The sequence below is a fragment of the Carlito syrichta genome, unplaced genomic scaffold (genome assembly GCF_000164805.1).
Source record: "Carlito syrichta isolate Samal-C Ts95f unplaced genomic scaffold, Tarsius_syrichta-2.0.1 Scaffold82655, whole genome shotgun sequence".
NCBI classification, from domain to species: domain Eukaryota; kingdom Metazoa; phylum Chordata; class Mammalia; order Primates; family Tarsiidae; genus Carlito; species Carlito syrichta.
In genome coordinates, this window is record NW_007026751.1 from 166,922 (window position 1) to 186,201 (window position 19,280).

General features: G+C 42.9%; 2 protein-coding genes across 2 annotated transcripts in view; one reads left to right on the top strand and one right to left on the bottom strand.

Annotated features, from left to right (window-relative positions):
• CUNHXorf38 (chromosome unknown CXorf38 homolog) overlaps nt 1-19,280 on the top strand; it is a 36,599-nt gene that overhangs the window by 8,193 nt on the left and 9,126 nt on the right. Inside the window, exons 4-6 of the mRNA XM_008055903.2 lie at nt 1,793-1,942; nt 2,233-2,412; nt 9,775-9,937. Of these exons, the coding sequence (XP_008054094.1) occupies nt 1,793-1,942; nt 2,233-2,412; nt 9,775-9,936 (492 nt within the window). The 3' untranslated portion in view covers nt 9,937. The remainder of the gene's footprint in view (nt 1-1,792; nt 1,943-2,232; nt 2,413-9,774; nt 9,938-19,280) is intronic.
• Nucleotides 17,225-17,638, bottom strand: MPC1L (mitochondrial pyruvate carrier 1 like). Its single transcript, XM_008055892.1, has one exon. The coding sequence runs from the start codon at nt 17,636-17,638 to the stop codon at nt 17,225-17,227; it is 414 nt and encodes a 137-aa protein (XP_008054083.1).

Below are 19,280 nucleotides of genomic sequence, written 5' to 3' on the forward strand. Positions count from 1 at the left end.
CCAACCCCAAAAAAAAAAAAAAAAGAGTAGATTGCTATACAGCAGCTGAAAGGATTGAGATTCCTTTATGACATCAGCAGAGACAAAGAACTGTCACAGTAGTTGACTCCTTTGGTATCTTAACCAAGAATGTGGAGATTTTATGTGAATTAGGTTTTAATGTATGATTAGACAGCATCATTTTTCTTAAGATATAGGCAAAAGTTGGTTTTGTTTTCATCATAGTTTCCATATCAGAAAACTCCCTTGACCCAACTTCCTGGCACTTCAACAATATTTAACCCTTTGCATTCAGAGACATCTCGCGGATTACCTACCAGCAACTTGACCACACTTTTTTATGAAATAGTGAAAAACGAATCACTTCATATTAAATTGCATAATGTCGGACCCAGTTCTTTTATTGTAATGATAATTTGGTTTGTAATGGGATTTTGGACATTAAGGAGCTTATGACCAAAAAAATCAAAATTTTATATCTTATATTTTTCTAATGTGTGGTAATGTGTGAAGCAGTCACCAACATGCATTGCAGGTTCATTGATTCATGTTGTGCAATAGTAATTTGCTTGACGTCTTCCACCTGGTGTTTTTCTCTTTGAGCAGACAATGCAGTCTTGTTTTCTTCCTCCCACATTCATAATATGTAATTTATTGTCCAGTCTGTGCACCACTATGTATCTCTTGTTACATAATGCCAGCTGTTTTTTTAAATGTATATCTCAGTATATATTCCATCTCTTTATTTGCTTTTTCATGCAATTTGAATGGAAAACTTCAAGGAAACATACATTTTTGAAAAATGTGCACTGGCATAAGTTTGTACTGTATAATCACCAGCAATCTGAGTACAGAGGATTAAAAGATTTTCACATTGTCTGCTGCAGCTTGTGGGTATACCCACAGTCAATATGCTTGCTCTTGTTGTTTTAAGTTAAGGGATTTGGGAGAATGTGTAATATCCAGCCAGTCACAAGATTTCAAGGGCTAAGGATAGTTGTAGGCTTATTTGCAATTCTTACCCTGATTAATTTATTATTCAAGTGACAGGAGGTTACATATCCCCTCAAGCCTTGACAGCATCTGCAAGCATCTACCAGTCATGTCAAGAACTTCTAGATTGCTTGGAAATCTGCTCCAGAGGCTCAGGAAGGGGGAACAGGCTGAACCTTTGCCGAGGAGCCATCTTTTTATTTCTAAAGTCTTGTGGCCAAAATCTGGCTTACAGTCATGTTTTATTTGTCCTACCTGATTTTTTTTTCCAATTTTGTATTCGTTGTCATAAAAATCTGAATTTCCAGCTTCTCTTGAAAAGTCAGAAGGTCTGGCAGCATTGGGCTTGTATAACTCCCGTGGCGACAAGCCAGAAGTTGAGTAGAAACTACCCCTTTAGATAGGACATCTGCTTTCCAGTTTGTCCCAAACTCTCTCCATGTCTTTCTACTATTACACATGACCAGCTTCACTCAGATTACCTGCCTGTCCCTTGAAGGCATTTCAGTTTGTGACCCAAAGAGGACTTCACTTCTTGGTGTATATCCTGTGCACAGGTTAAAACTGCATACTATGGATCTGATTTGCGGGGCTGGAGTATCCTCTACCCTGATACAAATATGCACCAAATTATGCACATGATCCCAAGCAAGTTCTGGCCCTTCTCATCTGAATACCACTTGTGTTGATCTTGTAATTAAAAAAGTCTTTCTGTGATTTTTTTTTTTTTTGAGCCACAAGATCCCAGTTTACCCCACTGTTTGACTTTGAAACCGTTGATCTCTTTGTCTTCCTGTAGGTGATTAAGTGTCGTAATGAGATCATGCACTCTTCAGAAATGAAAGTGTCTTCTGCATGGCTTCGAGATTTTCAGATGAAGGTCCAAAATTTTCTGAATGAATTCAAGAATATCCCAGAGATTGTGGCAGTATACTCCAGAATAGAACAGGTGAAAATCATATTTAACAGTTCTGGCATATAGAAATAAGGGGAAAAAAACAACCACAGTCACTCATTTAGAACTGGAAATTTATTAGATCTAAACTAAATTTTAGACTATAAGTAGGCGAAAGAATGCTGATAGGGAATCCGGAATTCTGGTGGGCCAAGAAGCTTTTCTGTCATAGTGTGGAGTTAAAATGAATCCAGTTAGTGGTGTTTAATTATCAGTTATTTGAGTAACCAATTGGAATATCTTTCCATGAAACCAGTTCATGTACTTGTGCGGTAATCCCACAGCTGTTGACATCTGACTGGGCTGTTCACATCCCCGAGGAGGATCAGCGAGATGGGTGTGAATGTGAAATAGGAACTTACCTGAGTGAGAGCCAAGTCAATGAAATAGAAATGCAGTTACTAAAAGAAAAACTTGAAGAGATGTACCTTCAAGCAGAAGAACAAGAGGTGTTGCCTGAAGAGGTAAAAGAAAAGTATTACATTTTCTGTGTGAGTAAACAAGAGAGGTACTAGGGAAGAAGCGTAGCTCATTTTAACATACAGCCAATTGTGTTTGTGATTTATAAGTCAAATAATTTTCAGAAGTGAGTATTTTTTGGGCACAGATTAACATTACCTTTTAACAAATATTTTCACTGAATGAGCAAACATTTGAGTGTTTAGTCTATGCCACAAAGTGAGAAAACATGGTAAGAGCTACAACAAAATTCTGAAAAAAGTGTTCCGGAGCTTTTCTGCTGATGGAAAGATTGCCAAAAAAGGCTTTGCCGAGAGGGTGCTATTGAGCTGGGGACTCACAGAATCAAGTAAAAGTTTGGCAAATTAGCAAGGGGCAAAGGCCATTCTTGGCAGAAGGCAAAGCACTTGCAAAGGCATGAAAGAATATGTTGAGCCTGGACAATGACAGGCAAGCATAGGAGGAATGATCGGATATGAGGGTGGTAAAGCAGGCTGTAGCCATGTGCTACAAAGTTTTCTATGCTGCACCAAGGGTTTAGGCCTTATTCCCAAAAAGCAGCGGGGAGCCAACAGATGCTTTTAAGCAAGAAAGAGTGCTAGGATCAGATATAGCTTTTAGAAAGTTAACTGTTGTTGTTGGAGATTGGACAGGTAGCTAATGGCTAGCCAGGAGGCTCTTACAGTTGTGTGAGAGTGAGAGAGAGGATGGAAACTAGAGGCTGTGAAGGAGGGGCCAGGCTCTGGAGGAATTGCCTGTGCAGAGCTGATGGATCTTAGTGGCCAGTTAGATCACCTGGAGTGTGGCATGAGGCTGGAAAAAGGTGGTGGGGAGAGGGGTTTTAAAGGCTCATCAAGGTTTCTAGCTTAGGATCTGCAGACTAATTATAGTCTAAAGTCATAGGGAATACAGGAAGAATGAATCTCCTTTGTTACATGTAAGGCATAAAAAAAAAACTAACAGTAGTAGCCAGGTGTGGTATTTTACGCCTGTAATTCTAGCTACTCAGGAGACCGAGGCAGGAAGATCCCTTGAGGCCAGGAGTTTGAGACTAGCCTGGGCAACATAGCAAGACCCTACCTCTTAAAATAATTGTTTTAATTAGCTGGCTGTGGTAGTGCATGCCTGTAATCCCAGCTACTTGGGAGACTGAGGCAGGAAGATCACTTGAGCCTAGGAATTCGAGGCTGCGGTGAGCCGTGATTATACCACTGCAGTAAAGTTCAGAAGTATTCCAGCACTGGCTGTATTAGAATTGTAGATCACCAGGGGATTTTGGACAAATCATTTCACCTCTCCATTCCTCCTTGCCCAAGGAAAGTAGTTTTGGTGGTTACCTCATTAAACATAGGGGGAGTGTTGATTGAATGCAGAGTGTGTATTTCATTCATTAAGCCATGCTTCTTACTGGAAAGTGTGCCTGTTTATGGTATATTAACTGTTCTGCCTTTGGTTCAGCTTGGCGAGTTCCTTTAGTACAAGGACTGGGTACCACTGTTTTGGGGTATGTCATAATTTAAAATTATGAATTGGAATGTTAAAGCTTCTCTTTTCTAAGTCTCTGTGTCTCATCTGGTTTTGTTTTAAAATTGCATTAGAACAAACCCAGTTTTCTTTCTGCTGCTGCTTTTACAAGCAGAGTAGAGCAAGAGAAGACATCTGGGGGACCAGGCTCACTGCCTCTGAGTCATCAGTAGCTCTGTCTTCTCTCTTGGGGGCGCTATAGTTCTTTTCCTGTTTGTATAACAAAGAGCAAAGTAAATCAGTAGTAGACAGTTGAAAGCTGGAAGGGAACCTGACAATCTTACCGTATCTCCTACTTTCCATGTGAGGCCAGGGCCCCAAGGAACTGTCACTGGGGTATGAGGGCTAGCCCAGAGGTGCCCCCTTCCTGGTCCTGTGACTTTCCACCTGCTGGGCTGCAGCTCTTGTATCACTGATGAGCTGGCAACTGTAAATGTTGAACCTTCATTATCTCTGTTTTACAGTAGACAAAATAGGGATTAATTTGGCTCATCCTCTGGGTCACAAAGTCTCTAGGTCGAGTTGATAAATTCTCATTTTTCACACTTTCTGTTCAGCAGACCATGGCATTTCTCCCAATATTTCAATTGATCAAAATGTAAGTGAGGATTGATTGGCATGTTTTCCCAAAGAAGTTGAAGGTCGGCTTTCCACATGCACGGAAACTTGCCGTCTTCTGAAAGTTCAGTACTGTATATGATTATTCAAGTTCTTCAGGGTTAGTCTCCAAAGTCAAAGAATTTGATAAAACCAGATTTCAGTAAATCTAAAATGCCATCAGTTGTAAAACACACCATTATTTCACTTACTTCTAAGAAAGAAAAAGATGCTGCCAGCTTGTTATGAGAAACCATCAGTGGTAAGACGCATTCTCATTTGAGGTGTTAGAATATGAAAAAATGTGCATCCGGGAATCAAGAAATATAGCGATTTTATTATGACCACAGGACTTTTGTTGTAGATGCTTAATGAGACCTGCTTCTGGTAGGGTTGGAAAGCTAAGTTGAGAAGAATAGCTGATGATGGTACTTTAGTGTGACAGTTCCTACAAATGCATTGTGGAACGCCATGGAGAGCTCACCATCTCCATTATTTTCTGTTAGTTTGACCAGCCTTAATTGTATAGAACATCGGAAAAAGGGACTCACATTAAAACATACTGTACATGTGTCTCTGTGATCATAAGATGCTTTCTACTTCAGAGCAGAATGGGAGCAGCGACTGCTCGGGCCCCTGGGGACCCATATGGAGTTTGTGTCTGCTCCAGAATTTGACTGCCACCGGAGTGCCTTCACATAGTCCTGCCAGCTCTTGGTGCACTCTTAGGATTTGAGAGTTTAAAATTTCAGCTAAAGAACACTGAGTGCAGTAGATAGCTAAAAAACATGTAAAGAATGTTCACAGGCTTTAAAATCATTACTGATGGCTGGGCTTGGTGGTTCAGTCTGTAATCCCAGCATTTTGGGAGGTCGAGGCGAGTGGATTGCCAGAGTCTGCAGGTTCGAGACTCACCTGGACACCTTGGCGAGACCTCATCTCTACAATAAATAAAAAATTAGCTGGGTGTGGTAGCGGGCGCCTGTAGTTCTGGCAACTTGGAAGGCTGAGGTGGAAGGATCGCCAGAGCCCAGGAGGTCGAGGCTGCGGTGGCTGGGAGTGTGCCACTGCACTTCAGCCTGGGTGACAGAGTGAGACTTCAACTCAAAAAAAAAAAAATCATTACTGATTTCTTAAACCCTGGTAGAGGAACCACCTTCAGAGACTCAGGGGGAAGCTCAGGTAGAAGGGGCAGTGACAAAGTATACTTAAGGCCATCAGGGAAAGGATAGAAAAATGACACTTCATTATATTTCAGAAATATTTACTGAGCACCTACTATGTGCCAGACACAGTCCTAGAAGTTGGTATGCAGCAATGACCAAAACAGACAAAGATCCCCGTAGTGGGAGACAGATAATAAACAGCATAAGAAGTAAATGATGGGGTACAGTAGAAGGAGGCGAGTACAATGTAGAGCTGAGAGTGGGGGACAGGAGTGCCAGGGTGGCGATGAGAGTCACGTTGCAACAGGGTGGTCAGGGTGACCTTATCAAGAGGGTGAGACTCAGCAGTACCTTGAAGGTGGATGGACACGTTGGGAGGAAGAGCATTCGAGCAGGAGGCAAATGGAGCAGAGCAGCTGGAGTGGAAGGAGGGGAAGAACAGTGGGTGAGGAGGTCAGAGAAGTGACAAGGAGGAAGCAGGTCCTGCTGGACCTTGTTAGCCATTGGAATGACAAAAGGAGCCCACTCTGGTGGTGAGGATGTCTTAGGGTGGCAGAGAGGAGGGGCTGAGATAGAGGCTGCTACAGTTATCCAGGTAAGAGATGATGGTGGCTTGGGCCAGGGTAGAAGTGTAGAGGTATTAAGAGTGTGGGCGGATGTGGCGTGTGAAAGAAAGGAGTCAAGGCCAAGGCCAAGAGTTTTGGCTTAAGTGGCTGGAAGAATGAAGGTGCTAGGCATCTTTTGCCTCGAACGTAGATAGGCACATAGTAGACTGACCCTCAGCAACTTAAACATTGAATGTAGGAAGGAAGAGACAAAGCAAAGTGCTTTTGGTAGATTATTGCTAATCCTGACAAGAATCCTAGGTGGTGTTGGTGTCATCATCCTTAATTTGCATACATAGTAGTAAGCTCAGAGAGGTCAAATGTCCTGACCAAAGTCACACAGCTAGTTAAATGACAAAACTGGGCTTCAATGTCCAAGTCCATATGACTGCATTCCACAATTTTTCCAGTACTTTCAGTTTTTCTATCTATACTTCCTCTTTTACATATAAACGTGTAGCGCCTTCCCCGTTCTTCATACTTTTTTTTTAAAAAAGCCTCCTTTTAACTCTGCCTCCCCTTCAAGTAAAAATAATCACCCCAGCCAGAACACCTTTCTAGCACATTTCAAGAGCAAATACGTTTATTGCATTTCACAAAGGGGAAAGCCGAAGTTCCAAGAAATGTCAGTGCTGAGGCACTCCTATTGAAGATAATGAGAATGGCTATTTAGAAGAGAAAAGAGAACTGAAACCTTAAGCAAAGCAAAAGAAACTAAATGAACTGGAGCAAACTGGTTCTGAGAGTCTGCAGAGAGGGTCAGGAGGTAATAGCACAAGAATTGCAGCTCCCAAGTTACCAAGTGAGAAGGTCCGCACAAGGGGGAGGCAGACCCCACCGAGCACCAGAAATCCATCTGGGAGCACGTGTGTGGGGTGAAAAGACCCGGCTGATGCAGTCCTAGGCATCTGATGAGAGCCATGGGAGGACCCCGAGTTGTGTCTAGGGTACCAGGCACGGTCAATAAGAGCTAACAGTGCATCCCCACAGTTATTAGTACATGCTGTGAATAATGGCATTGGTGTGATCTTCATTTCACGTTTCTATGGTTTCCAGATTTATTATTTAAAGCCCAGGCATCTTGCAGGAGCTCTAGGCTGGTTTCCAGCCATGTAATAAACAGCTCCACCTGAAGGGCATGTCCCTGGTCTGCTTACTAACCAGTCTGAAGCCCTTCGGTCATCTTCAGCTCCTCCCTGGCCCTCCCTGCTCCCCATTCACCCTGGCCGCAGCCTTAGCCGACCTTTCCCCTCCCTTCCATCCCCAGCAGCCTTTGTCCAGCATCTGGCTGTTTCATTCATTTACATCACAATAACCTGAGTATTTGTTGTGGTTTCATCCTCAACCTACTGCATTAGAATCAAGTGTATACTTTCTCCTAGGATAGGTACTCCATCACATTCCTTCTTTAGCTTTAGATAATCTTGGCTTAGCTGGGAGTTAAGGATCCTCCATTTAAAGACATTCCCCACACCCCAAAACAGGAGTAACTCTCATCTGTGTACAATGACCGATGAGGGTGTTCTGGGACCAACCCAGTGAAAAACACTTCCATGGTACTATTCCATGAGTGCTTTTATTCACTTGAAGGCTGAGAAGTATGTTGCCGGTAGGAGTTTAAATTGGTCCAGTCTCTAGATGGCAGTCTGGGCAAAATCTATTAAAATTTTGCCAAAATTTAAAACACAATCGAATTCCATTTCTCTTCTAAAAACAGATAAGACATTTACCAGGTTAGTTACTGCAGCATTTGTCTTAGCTGGAGGACTGAAATAATTTACTAAAATATGAAACATCCATAACTGGAATACTAGTCAGCCATTTAAAAAGATAATGAGCGGCCGGGCTCGGTGGCTCAGCCTGTAATCCCAGCACTTTGGGAGACCGAGGCAAATGGATTGCCTGAGCCCACGGGTTCGAGACCAGCCCGGGCAACTTGGCAAGACCTCGTTTCTTCAGTAAATAAAAAAAAAATTAGCCAGGCATGGTGGCGTGTACCTGTAATTCCGGCTACTTGGGAGGCTGAGGTGGAAGAATCACCGGAGCCTAGCAGGTTGAGGCTGCAGTGGCCGGGAGCATGCCCCTGCACTCCAGTCTGGGCAACAGAGTGAGATTCCAACTCAAAAAAAAAAAAAAAAAAAAAAGACAATGACGCCACACTTTTTTTTTTCCTCTTTTAATTTTTATTTTGAAATTATGGGGTACAATAGGCCACTCTTTATAATCTCATATAGAAGAGATCAATTGAAGAGCAGTGTCTAGCATCCTGCCATTTGTGTTTTTTAAAATGCATATGTTCAGGCCAGGTATGGTCATTCATGCCTGTAATACCGGCACTTTGGGAGGCCGAGGCAGAAGGATTGCTTGAGCCCAGGAATTTGAGAACAGACTGGACAACATAGTGAGATCTCATCTCTAAAAAAAAAAAATCAAAAAATTAGCTGAGTGTGGTGGCACACACCTGTAGTCTCAGCTACTCAGGAGACCCGACAGAAGGATTGCCCGAGCCCAGGAATTCAAGGCTGCGGTGAACCATGATCATGCCACTACCCTCCAGCCTGGGTGACAGAATGAGACCCCGACTAAAAAAAAAGTGTATATGTCCACATCTAACTGCATACAATATCTCTGGAAAAAACACAAGAAATTGTTCACTGTGGTCACCTCTAAGGAGAGGGGCTGAGTAACCAGGGACAGGATTTGGAAGAAGACTGACATTTTACCTTGTACCCTGTGTTAATTTTGAATTTTGTATCTATACATTTATTACGTGTGTGTGTGTGTATGTGACTACTCGAGCATATATGTATATATCCATGTATATGAATGTATATTCAATAACATGTATAGGTACAAAATTCAAAATGAAAGAACTTCATTCTATCATTTGATTTGATTTGATTTTGAGGGTTTTTTATGGAGACAGTCTGTTTTTTAAAATGCCCAGGCCAGAGTGCAGTGGTGCAATCCTAGCTCACTGCAGCCTCGAACTCCTGGGCTAATTTTTTTTTTTTGGTAAAGACAGGGTCTCACTATTGTGGCCCATAGCCTCAAGCAATCTTCCCACCTCAGCCTCCCAAGGGAGGCCAGCCTGTTTTTATATGTACATGTTTGGTGTTTTTATATGTACATACATACGTGTGTGTGTGTGTGTGTAAAATGAAGCTCTTTCATACAAATGCAGGAAGTTTTAAAGCGAAAAAGACTTGAAGAGACAAGCAAACACCCCCTTGTGTAGTCCAGAACCAGTTATTCTGGGTTGTGGAGTTTTTCTGTTTTTGTTTTTGTAGAGGATGCTTTGTTTTAAAGGGGCTGTTAATAGCTTTTGTTTTTCAGACCTTATGCCTCTAGCCAGTGTTTCTGTTTCTTGGTAGCCACATGAGTGTCCAGTCTTGGAGCTACTAAGGTTTTCATTTGAATTTCAAGTCTGCTATCACACTGTCCAAGCTGTACATTGTATGGTTTCCTCTTGCAGCTCTCAAATCGACTAGAAGTGGTGAAGGAATTTCTGAGAAACAATGAGGATCTTAGAAATGGTCTTACAGAAGATATGCAGAAGCTAGACAGCCTCTGTCTACAACATCAAAAACTGGATTCAAAGGAACCTGGGAGACAGACGCCTGAAAGGAAGGCCTGAGGTGAGGTTAGGCATATGCCAACGTCAAATAAGGACAGAATAGCCTCATCTCTTTGATGTCTGTTCTCTCATGTGAGGCCATAATGAACACACAACAGTCTAATCTGAAGTTTCCCTGTGTCCTTATTATTTCAAAGAAAGGACACTGAGCTTTGTGCGCTTTCCCTAATTAATGGTTCTCACATCTGTGAAGGAATTCAGCATCAACTCCCTAGCAGCTTTGTTTAGCCAAATACAGCTGAAGTCACTGGTCTACAATTAAGTGAAATCAACTTCATAACATAATCAAAAAGCATTTCTGCCTTAAAATGATGCCCTTGATGCCCAGCTCCTAGTGTGGTGTCGATAACAACTGGTTAGTTTCATAAGGAAACTTGTTAAGTAACTATTTTTAGTATTTTACTTTTTTTGCACTCACATGAGGAAAATTAAAATATTTTCTTTCATTTTAGGTTGCCCTTTGACACAAATCAGGCATGTTCTGCGAAATTCAGCATGGCTTCCACCTCAGACATCCTTTTCCATGCAGAAGGAAAAAATTACGAGAGTATTATACCCACACAAAAGGGAATTCTTGTTGTTTTGTCCTGGACGTTCCTTTGACTCTTTGGGAGTGTTTTTTTTAATATTCATGAACTTGAGGATGTATAATCTATACTTGTAAAAAAATTAGATACTCTTGTGTCAAGACTTGCTACCATCTAGGGATTTTTTTGCTATTTGAAAGGTGAGCTGCTTTTCTGGCCCTGAACTGTAGCTGTGTAGCATAGTAAAGGCTATGTGGAGCCAGGCCTGTGTCAGAGGCTCCCACAGTGTTCTGCACCACCGGCAGACAAGTCCTGTTCCTGCTGTTTGCAAGTCTCACTCATGAGGACACCCAAGGCTAGGCTGGGACATGAATGTGGGATAAAATTCCTTCCTTTTTAGAAGAAGACAGGAAGAAAACGGCCTGAGAGACCATTTTCTAGCTGTTTCCAGTTAGTACAGCAGTTACTGCCAGGTTGGAGCAGCTTGAGGCTGTGGGGCGCAGGGGTGGGCCCAGGCTGGTCAGTGGAGGACTGGAGAACAGTGACCTGACTGACCCGTGCAAGGGGAAGGCCCAGACCAGCGTCACACACAGGGATGTCAGGGCAAAGCTTCTCAGCCGGTGGCTTGTTTATGGTACACTTACGAAAACTCTTATGGAAACACGGCTATTTTTGTTCACTTATATTCCCAGTGCCGAGCTCAGGGCATCCTCTCTTAGCTTAGGAGTATTCATAGGCCTAACGTTGGTTATACCGTTAACGAAGCCTGATCCTTTGTTATAAAATTTAAGAATGAAAGTTCAACATACTTGTGGAAATTCAAAGACATCATTTTCTTTTTTTTTTTTTTCTTTTAAAAGTCACTTTATTCCTTTTTTTTTTTTTTTTGGTCTTGGCAAACATGGAAGGTTTTCCTAAAACACTTTAGAGGAACTTTCTGCATGCATAGCTGTCTGGCTTTTTGTTACTGTTGTCATTCATGTTACGTTGTTGAGTTATTGAAGAACGAAAGTATTTGTCTTATTCTCATCTTAAACGCTTCATAGAGTTATTGGGACTTGATTAATGGATCAAGAAAATCTTGGAGGAGTCCAGAGTCGGGGTTAGTCTCCGGTTCCTCCTGTCATCAACCCTTCAAAGTTCGGACATCCCCTTGTTTCCTATAGCTGATTGTGTCACTGTATCGATTCCCTAGGTCCAGCTTCCTTCATCGACGTGTCATTGGAAAGCTGGCACAGTGGGTGCTTTCCCACACGGGCCTCCTCCTGGTGACTTGCCTTCACAAATTTTCTGTGCATCGCAGCCATTCTTTTTCTAACTTTGCCAATGAGAGCTACATACATCTAGCTGTTTCAAGTTCCTTAAGACGTCCTCGTTAAATGCTTTCACTCTCTGGTGCTGAGCAGCTCTAAGCTGTTGAATAGCCTTTTTGTGCTGCTGAAATAGGCACACCAGTTTTTCTTCATGTCGCTTGCTCTTATGCACAGCGCAATTCTGCTCTTCATAAAACGTCAGACACTGCTGACAATACTCATCATAAAGCTTCCTGCTCTGCTCTGGCTGGGTTTCCCAGACCTGCTCTAGGTTCAGCTAAATAGCTTTGAGAGCATCGGTGTTCTTTTGGAAACTCATTCTGCTTTCATGACAAATGTCCCTAAAGACCCCCTCCATTGGGGCCTTGTCAGCTTCCTGGCTAAGCCTCATCTTGGGTGCTATGGCTGGCTGTCCTGAAATGAAGACCACTCCTGAACCCTTCCAACGAATCCCAGACAAGCCCCCATGAAACAATGCAACAGCTGCAGAGCCCCCGAGAAGTATTACAGCTCTCCTAGTTTGGTTAGTGAGCCAAGGTCCAAAAAGTGTCCAATGCCCTGTCGGCTCCGCAGCTCTCTTCAGCTCGGCTGGTCCAGCTCTTCCAGTCTGGCATGTACAGCTCTTCCAGCTTGGCAGTTCAGGAGTCTCAAACCCCAAAGACATCATTTTCTTTCAGCATATTCATACATTCATTCATACTTTCTCTATTTCTTTTGCCCCAAAAGCCATCCACTCCTGGCTTGGTCCTACTTGTTTCCTGAACCACACAGACACTGCCTCCTTGTATGCAGTGGCCTGTGGGTTCAGCCTCCCTCTCACCTTCCCCGTCATCTCATTTCCAAGGCCTGTGGTACTTAACTGTCATACTGCCTCTGGACCTTCAGGGACAGAATTACTGTGTTCCCACTGCCTGGAGGAAGTACTCCGTCCCAAGCCCAAGGGAAGATGTGCTTCTCCTGTGCCTGTTCAGCTGCCGGCCCAGGACGTCATCTGTAGAGAATGGACAGAGGGCGGGGGTATATTTGGTAAATGGATTCAGTGTAATTCTGTAAAACCCAGATGAATGCAGATGTGCCTATAACTTGCTACTTTAATCTTTTCAGTTACTGTTTGGTCTTTAGTCTTAAATTTTCTTTGTCCCTTCATTTTGTGAAGTTCCTTGAGAAGACTTCAGTAGTAAAATAAATGTCATTCATCTCGCACCTCTTCCAAACTAAGAAACTTAATGACATATTTCCTAGCTTCTAGATAAGAGATACAAAGTTTGAGAGTACATGGAATCTTGAGTCATTAACCAATTTAAGAACTGAGTTCTAACTTTTGAAGCTTTGGGTTATGAGCACGTCCACTTAATACCTGTGTTTAGTTGGTTTTTCCTTATGTATTCAACAAATATTTATGCAGGGTCAACCATGTGCCAGACACTAAAGTAGATGCAAATATAGGGATGTGTAAGGTATGGATGATGGTATATGAGCTGTCATCTTACTGGATTTGTCTGCTCTGAAAAAGATAGTGTTCACGGCCAGTCACTAGTGGCTCATGCCTGTAATCCCAGCATTTTGGGAGGCCGAGGCGAGAGGATTGCTTGAGCCCAGGATTTCAAGACAAGTCTGGGCAACATAGTGAGATGCTGTCTCTACAAAAAACTGTAAAACTTAGCCAGGTATGGTGGCATGCACCCGTAGTCCCAGCTACTCAGGAGGATTACTTGGGCACAGGAGTTCAAGGTTACAGTGAGCTATGATCGCACCACTGTGTTCCAGCCTGGGTGACGGTGAGACCTTGTCTCTTAAAAAAAAAATTAAAGCAACCCCCTCGGGCCCCCTCCCACTGTGGGAGCTTTTCTGTCCTCTCAATAAATCCTGCTTTCTAAAAAAAAAAAAATTAAAAGTATATTGTTCAGAAAACTTTATACTGGCAACATTTAATTACATTGGAATAGAGAAAGGAAGACATGCCCAGAGAGGGCTTTAAGGTATATGTAACATACACAGAGACGTCAACTGGTAAACATCTCTGGGCACAGGGGTGTGTGTACAGTAGGATGTGTACAGCCAGCCAGCATTGTTAAAGTGTAGCACATCTGTACTACACAACATTATGCAACCATTAGAATGAGATAATGCTGCAGTGAGGTAATAAGAATTGGTGTTCACCGTTCACCGCAGCCTTGACCTCCTGGGCTCAGGCGATCCTTCCACCTCAGCCTCCCAAGGAGCTGGAACTACAGGTGCCCACCACCACACCCGGCTAATTTTTGTTTTTTGATTTTTTGTAGAGACAAAGTCTCACTATATTGCCTAGGCTGGTCTTGAACTCATGGGCTTAAGTGATTCTCCCACCTTGACCTCCCAAAGAGCTGGAATTATAGGTGTGAGTCACCATACCAGGTCAGAAAAACAAAATGTTTAACAATGCATAGCATGCTATAATACTCTCTGCATTTAAAAATAACAGAGGTCTGGAAAGTTGTGTGTTGTTCCCATGCGTTTTTGCTGTTTTAGATAGAAGGAATCTGGCTTCTTTATATATTCCCATGTGAAATTTTTTCTATAACAAACATGTACTCGTGTTATTTTGAAAATTTTTAAATCAAAAATTTAAATTTCAAAATAATAAAGAGAAATGAGCAATATAAATTCAAACTGCAAGATGTCTGTGTCACATTTCCTGGAATACATTGTAGTGCCACTTCCAGGGGCGCTTGTTAGTCGTCGGGGTCATGGGAAGAACTCTGGGGTCACTGGGAGGAAGCCCTGTGAGTGGCATGCTGTCTGCATAGGGCTGTCTTTGTTTTGTCATGGAATGCCTTGTCTTCATCCAGCAGTATGGTTTGCTCTCAGCCCCTCACTGGGACACAGTATGTGGTTCATAGTTTTGAAAGAATTAGAGGAGAAAAACAGTCTTAGCATTACAGTTGCAAAGATAAGACACTTCTTGGGATTTAGCCCGTTCTTTACCAAAGAGCTCAGAGTACCAAGATGGAAGGCATTCATATTAGACTCAGAATAAAACACCTGAATTCTGAGAAATGACTAAATTGTGGTGGTGACAAAACTGGAAAACTAGCTCTGGCTTCATAAAGTAGCGGTAGAGATCTGTAGACAGTTTCAGTTAAATTGCCAAGGTCAGAAAGGATTACGTTTGAGAATTCTGGAAGATTATGAAATGATTGTTACTCTAATGATTTGAAAGTTTCATTTTTATGAAAGAATTATATGGCTTTAAACACTAATATCTTAGGCAACGAAGGGTTAGATCTCTTAGTTGGGTGGGCATATTATGAATTAGATGTTGTAAGTGGAGCGTTGCATTCAAATGGAGAGGTGTTGCAATCTTTGGGATATTTTCTCTAATCGTTTTGACCTCTAAATTATAAAGTAGGGTGGAAGGAAATAATTATCGGCAGAGCTTACCTCCTTTTTCCTTACTAGGTTAATCAGGAACCTACCTTCACTGAATGTCTTCAACAGGCAATGAATGGCCTTTTATAAGCCTAAAAACATTAATTTCTACTTATGAAATAGTGAAGTGAAAAAATGTATTTTAATGTTTTAATAAAAATCTTGATATAAGGTTATGATTCATTTCATAACTTTAAGAACTGGTTTTTATTACTGCATTGTGGTCTGAATTCTCTAAAAACATTAACACCAACTATTCCAGAGATTTCTGCTTCTCAAACCGATGCTCTATAATATATGCACATAAGAAATGACCATACAATGTAAACTGAGCATTTTGAGACATCTCTTTGAGAAGATAGGCAATGATCTCACTTGCTTTATTACTTTCTACTGAGTACTAGAAAGGCATGAGAATTCTTATTTTAGAACCATGTGTGGTAGCCAGCCTCCAAGATGGCCTCTAACAATGCCTGCCTTCTGATACTCCCACTCTCATATTGTCCCCCCATAGTATACTGGGGTTGGTCTGTGTGAACACAGCAGAAGTGATGGTATGTCACTTCCAAGGTTAAGCTACAAGAGACTAGGACTTCCATTTTGCCCCTCCTTTCTCCCTCACAGCACCACTCTGGGGGAAGCCACATCATGTCACAAGCAACCCTATGACAAGGAACTGAAGCGTCCTGCAAACAACTGAGAGAGAGCTTGGAAGTGGATCTTCCAGCCCCTTCTGAGAGTCCTTGAGCCAGAAGGACTCCACTAAATCACTCCCAGATTCCTGACCCTCAGACATTGTGAGAGAATTGTTTGAAGCTTCTAAGTTTGGGGATGATTACATGGCAGTAGATGACTGATACACTACACTTTCCCATCATTTGTTTTCCCCTCCTCTGCAGAAAAGTGAAACAGAAACTGCCCACAAAGAGGACTTCTACTTAGATGCCAGAGAAGATAAAGGAGAATTTTCCAGAGTTCCACTAATGTGCCTGTTTTGTCCTGATGTCTTCAGAACCTTTGATAGTTTTGTTTCTTTGCATTTGAAATATTTATCAAAAGCAGGGTGGAAGCACTTCTAAACACCTACATTGGGGTTCCCTGGTAACTGCTCTGGAACTTCCTGCATTCTCCAGAGGCAAAGGAGGGGGAAATTTGGGTCAAATCCCCTCTGCTGTGGAGCTCATAGCTTCACCCCCCGACCCTTCTCTTTTCCCTCTCCTCATGCTCCCTGGCTTAAAAGAAGTCCGGTCCACCCACAGGATTCCTAAGGTTATATTCTGGGCTACTGGTGTTGACCACTGATCCTCACCTTCCAACCCTAGCTAGCATCAGCAGAGGGTGATAGGTTAACTGGTCTTACAAACTGTCCTTTCCCCCATTTTTAAGGATAAGGAAAGGAGAAAAGAAAGTAATGCTGTCGTTTTTACTTTCATTTACCTAGAGGGGGTTTACAGCAACCATCCTTGGAGTGGTTTATCCTGTCTCCATGGCAAATTCTATAATTGCTCTTGGTCACCAAGAGATTCTACATTCTAAGTACAATATTCCTTAAATCCACACTGGATTTCAGTACATCCGTTTAAACCCACTTCAAAACATTTCCCTCAGCGTGGCTGTACCAAGTTTTAAGTCATGTGTGATACCAAGCACCCCTATTTGCCCTGGATACTCAAAACAAGTAACAAAAACATGTTCCCAAGAGAGGTTAAAAAAAAAAAGGCTATGAATTTGGGAACAATCTTAAGTGTTTTTCTTTCCAACAAAATCTTCCTCCCCCATAGCAACAACTCTCGAGCTGCAGTCCCCGTGAAGAGGAAGACCAGCCAATTCGCCATGCCTGCTAACAAACATTTTATTTCCAGTTCACGAAATAAGCAACACTCAATAGCTTCGGTTCCATGCCAGTTACTATTTTTTTTATTGATCAAGCTGCAGGTTTAAGTCAGATTCGCACTGGTTTAGTCAAAGCCAAAGTCTTGGGTGGCCTTCAGGAGAAATGATAGTGCTCGCTGCAAAGATTCAATCAGGCCCTCCCAGTCTTTAGGAAGCTTGTTTCGGGGGCTGAGGGCTGGGGCTGGCAGAGGTGGCGGCCGGAGGGTGGCCGGCTTCAGCCGCGGCGGCCGACTGGGCACCGCCGCCATAATGGTAGCGTAGGAAGCGGCCCCCTTGCAGGCTCTGTGCCACCACGTTGGTGCAGTGGCACGACATCAGCAGCAGGTTTCGGGGCTGTACGCGGTAGGCGAAGCGCATGAAGGCCATCGAGTAGAAGAGGAGCGCTGTTGTCATGCGGCCACTGATGATGTCCGGCGTTGCCCTCAAGTCTCTAAAGGCGGCCAGCGGAATGCCCCAGTTGGCCATGGGACCCCAGAAGTGTGTGCTGGTCAGGTAATCCCGAAACTCCTTGGTTCGCACGTAATCTCTCGTCTTCCGCCATAGTGCTGCCATCCCCGCCATGATCGTGGGGCCTTAGCCCCGCCAACAGACAGGCAGCAGACCACAGTGACGTCGAACGCCGCGTCTCCAGCAAACAGCAAACGCTGAAGTGGAGAGCGCCCGCTGCCTCGCGCCTTCGTACGACTGCCGTAAAGTACGTCGGCTCGCACGTGCCACTGTCGTACTTTTGTGCGTGGGGCTGGAAGGGCGTGGTTTGGCCCTGACACCTCACCCGACTGCTTGTAGGCTGTGTGATCGCACGTACGACTGGGGGTGGAAAGGCGTGGCTTCGCCTACACGCCTTTGCGTACCTGCCGTAAGGCGCTTGGGATCCCTCGCGCTGCTGTTGTGCCTTTCAGCAGGGAGGAGCGCGCCCTCGCCCTTGAGCCTTCATGCCACCTGTGGACTGACCTGAAGTGCGTAGTGTCCCCTCCCCCATCACCCCCTCTGCCTCGGCCTTTGTCCCTGCCATGCTGCAGGTGCCACCGAGGAAGGTGAGGGCCCGGTTGCCTGTTTCTCAGTGCGCAAAGGGAAACTGCTTTTTCTGTCTAGTGAACAGTGTTAACTAGATGTTAATGCAAAATTCCTCAACCAGGTACAGAATTTTAGTCCTTACATTGTACCTGAGTGTTACTTGCAGACATAGTGACATTTCACCCCTAAACATTTTAGCATCTGCCTCTTAAAAACAAGGACATTCTCCTACTTAACCACAGTACAATAATCCACTCGGTTAATTAACATTTAGTACAGCACTATCTAATATACAGTGCATATTTAAGTGTTATAGCTCTATGGATTTTTTTTCTCTCTTGTTGGAGGGGGGAGATAGGGATTTAATTAAGATCACATTTAGTTAACTCCTTCGATTAGTCTTTAAGAGTTCCCCTTTGTCTTTCGTGACATTGACATTTTTGAAGAGTCCGAGCAGTGGCTTTTCAGAATGTCCGTAATTTGGACTTGTCTGACTGTTTTCTCATTAGATGTAGGTTAAACATTTTTTGACAAAACAACTACACAGGTGATGTGTTCTTAGTGCATCACAATGGGAGGCACGTGGTGTCTCTGTGTTCCATCACTGATGATATGTCTGCCAGTTTTCTCTGCTTTTCGTCTCTGTACTCAGCAAATAATTCAGGGGAAGCCACTTTAAGAGCATATGGATATTCTAATCTCAACAATCTTTCACCTAATAGTATTAATATCTATTGAGGAAAATTCTTTAATGACAAAACCGGTGATTATTTTTCTAATGTTTTCTGGGTTTTCCAATAAAAATAGCAATTGTTGAAAAGTAATTGTATATGCATTGAAATATTAATACTTTATGTAATGATTTACACATAAGCCCATTGTATCTTTAAAATTAACATTCATTACCTGTATTTATTTACACCCTCAAATATTTTGCAGATATTTCTTAAAAATATATAGTATAACCATTGCTTGAAAGGGACATAATTTTTACATGACCCTTTTAAAATGGATGACTGGTTTACTAGTGTAAATCAGCTCAGTATACGTTTAAATTAATAAATCAGTAAGCATGTATTGAAGGGCATTTAGGCCTACAATGCCAGATGCTCCAATGTCAAAAGAAATAGAAATTAGTCTGGGTGTGGTGGCTCACGCCTGTAATCCTAGCACTTTGGGAGGCCAAGGT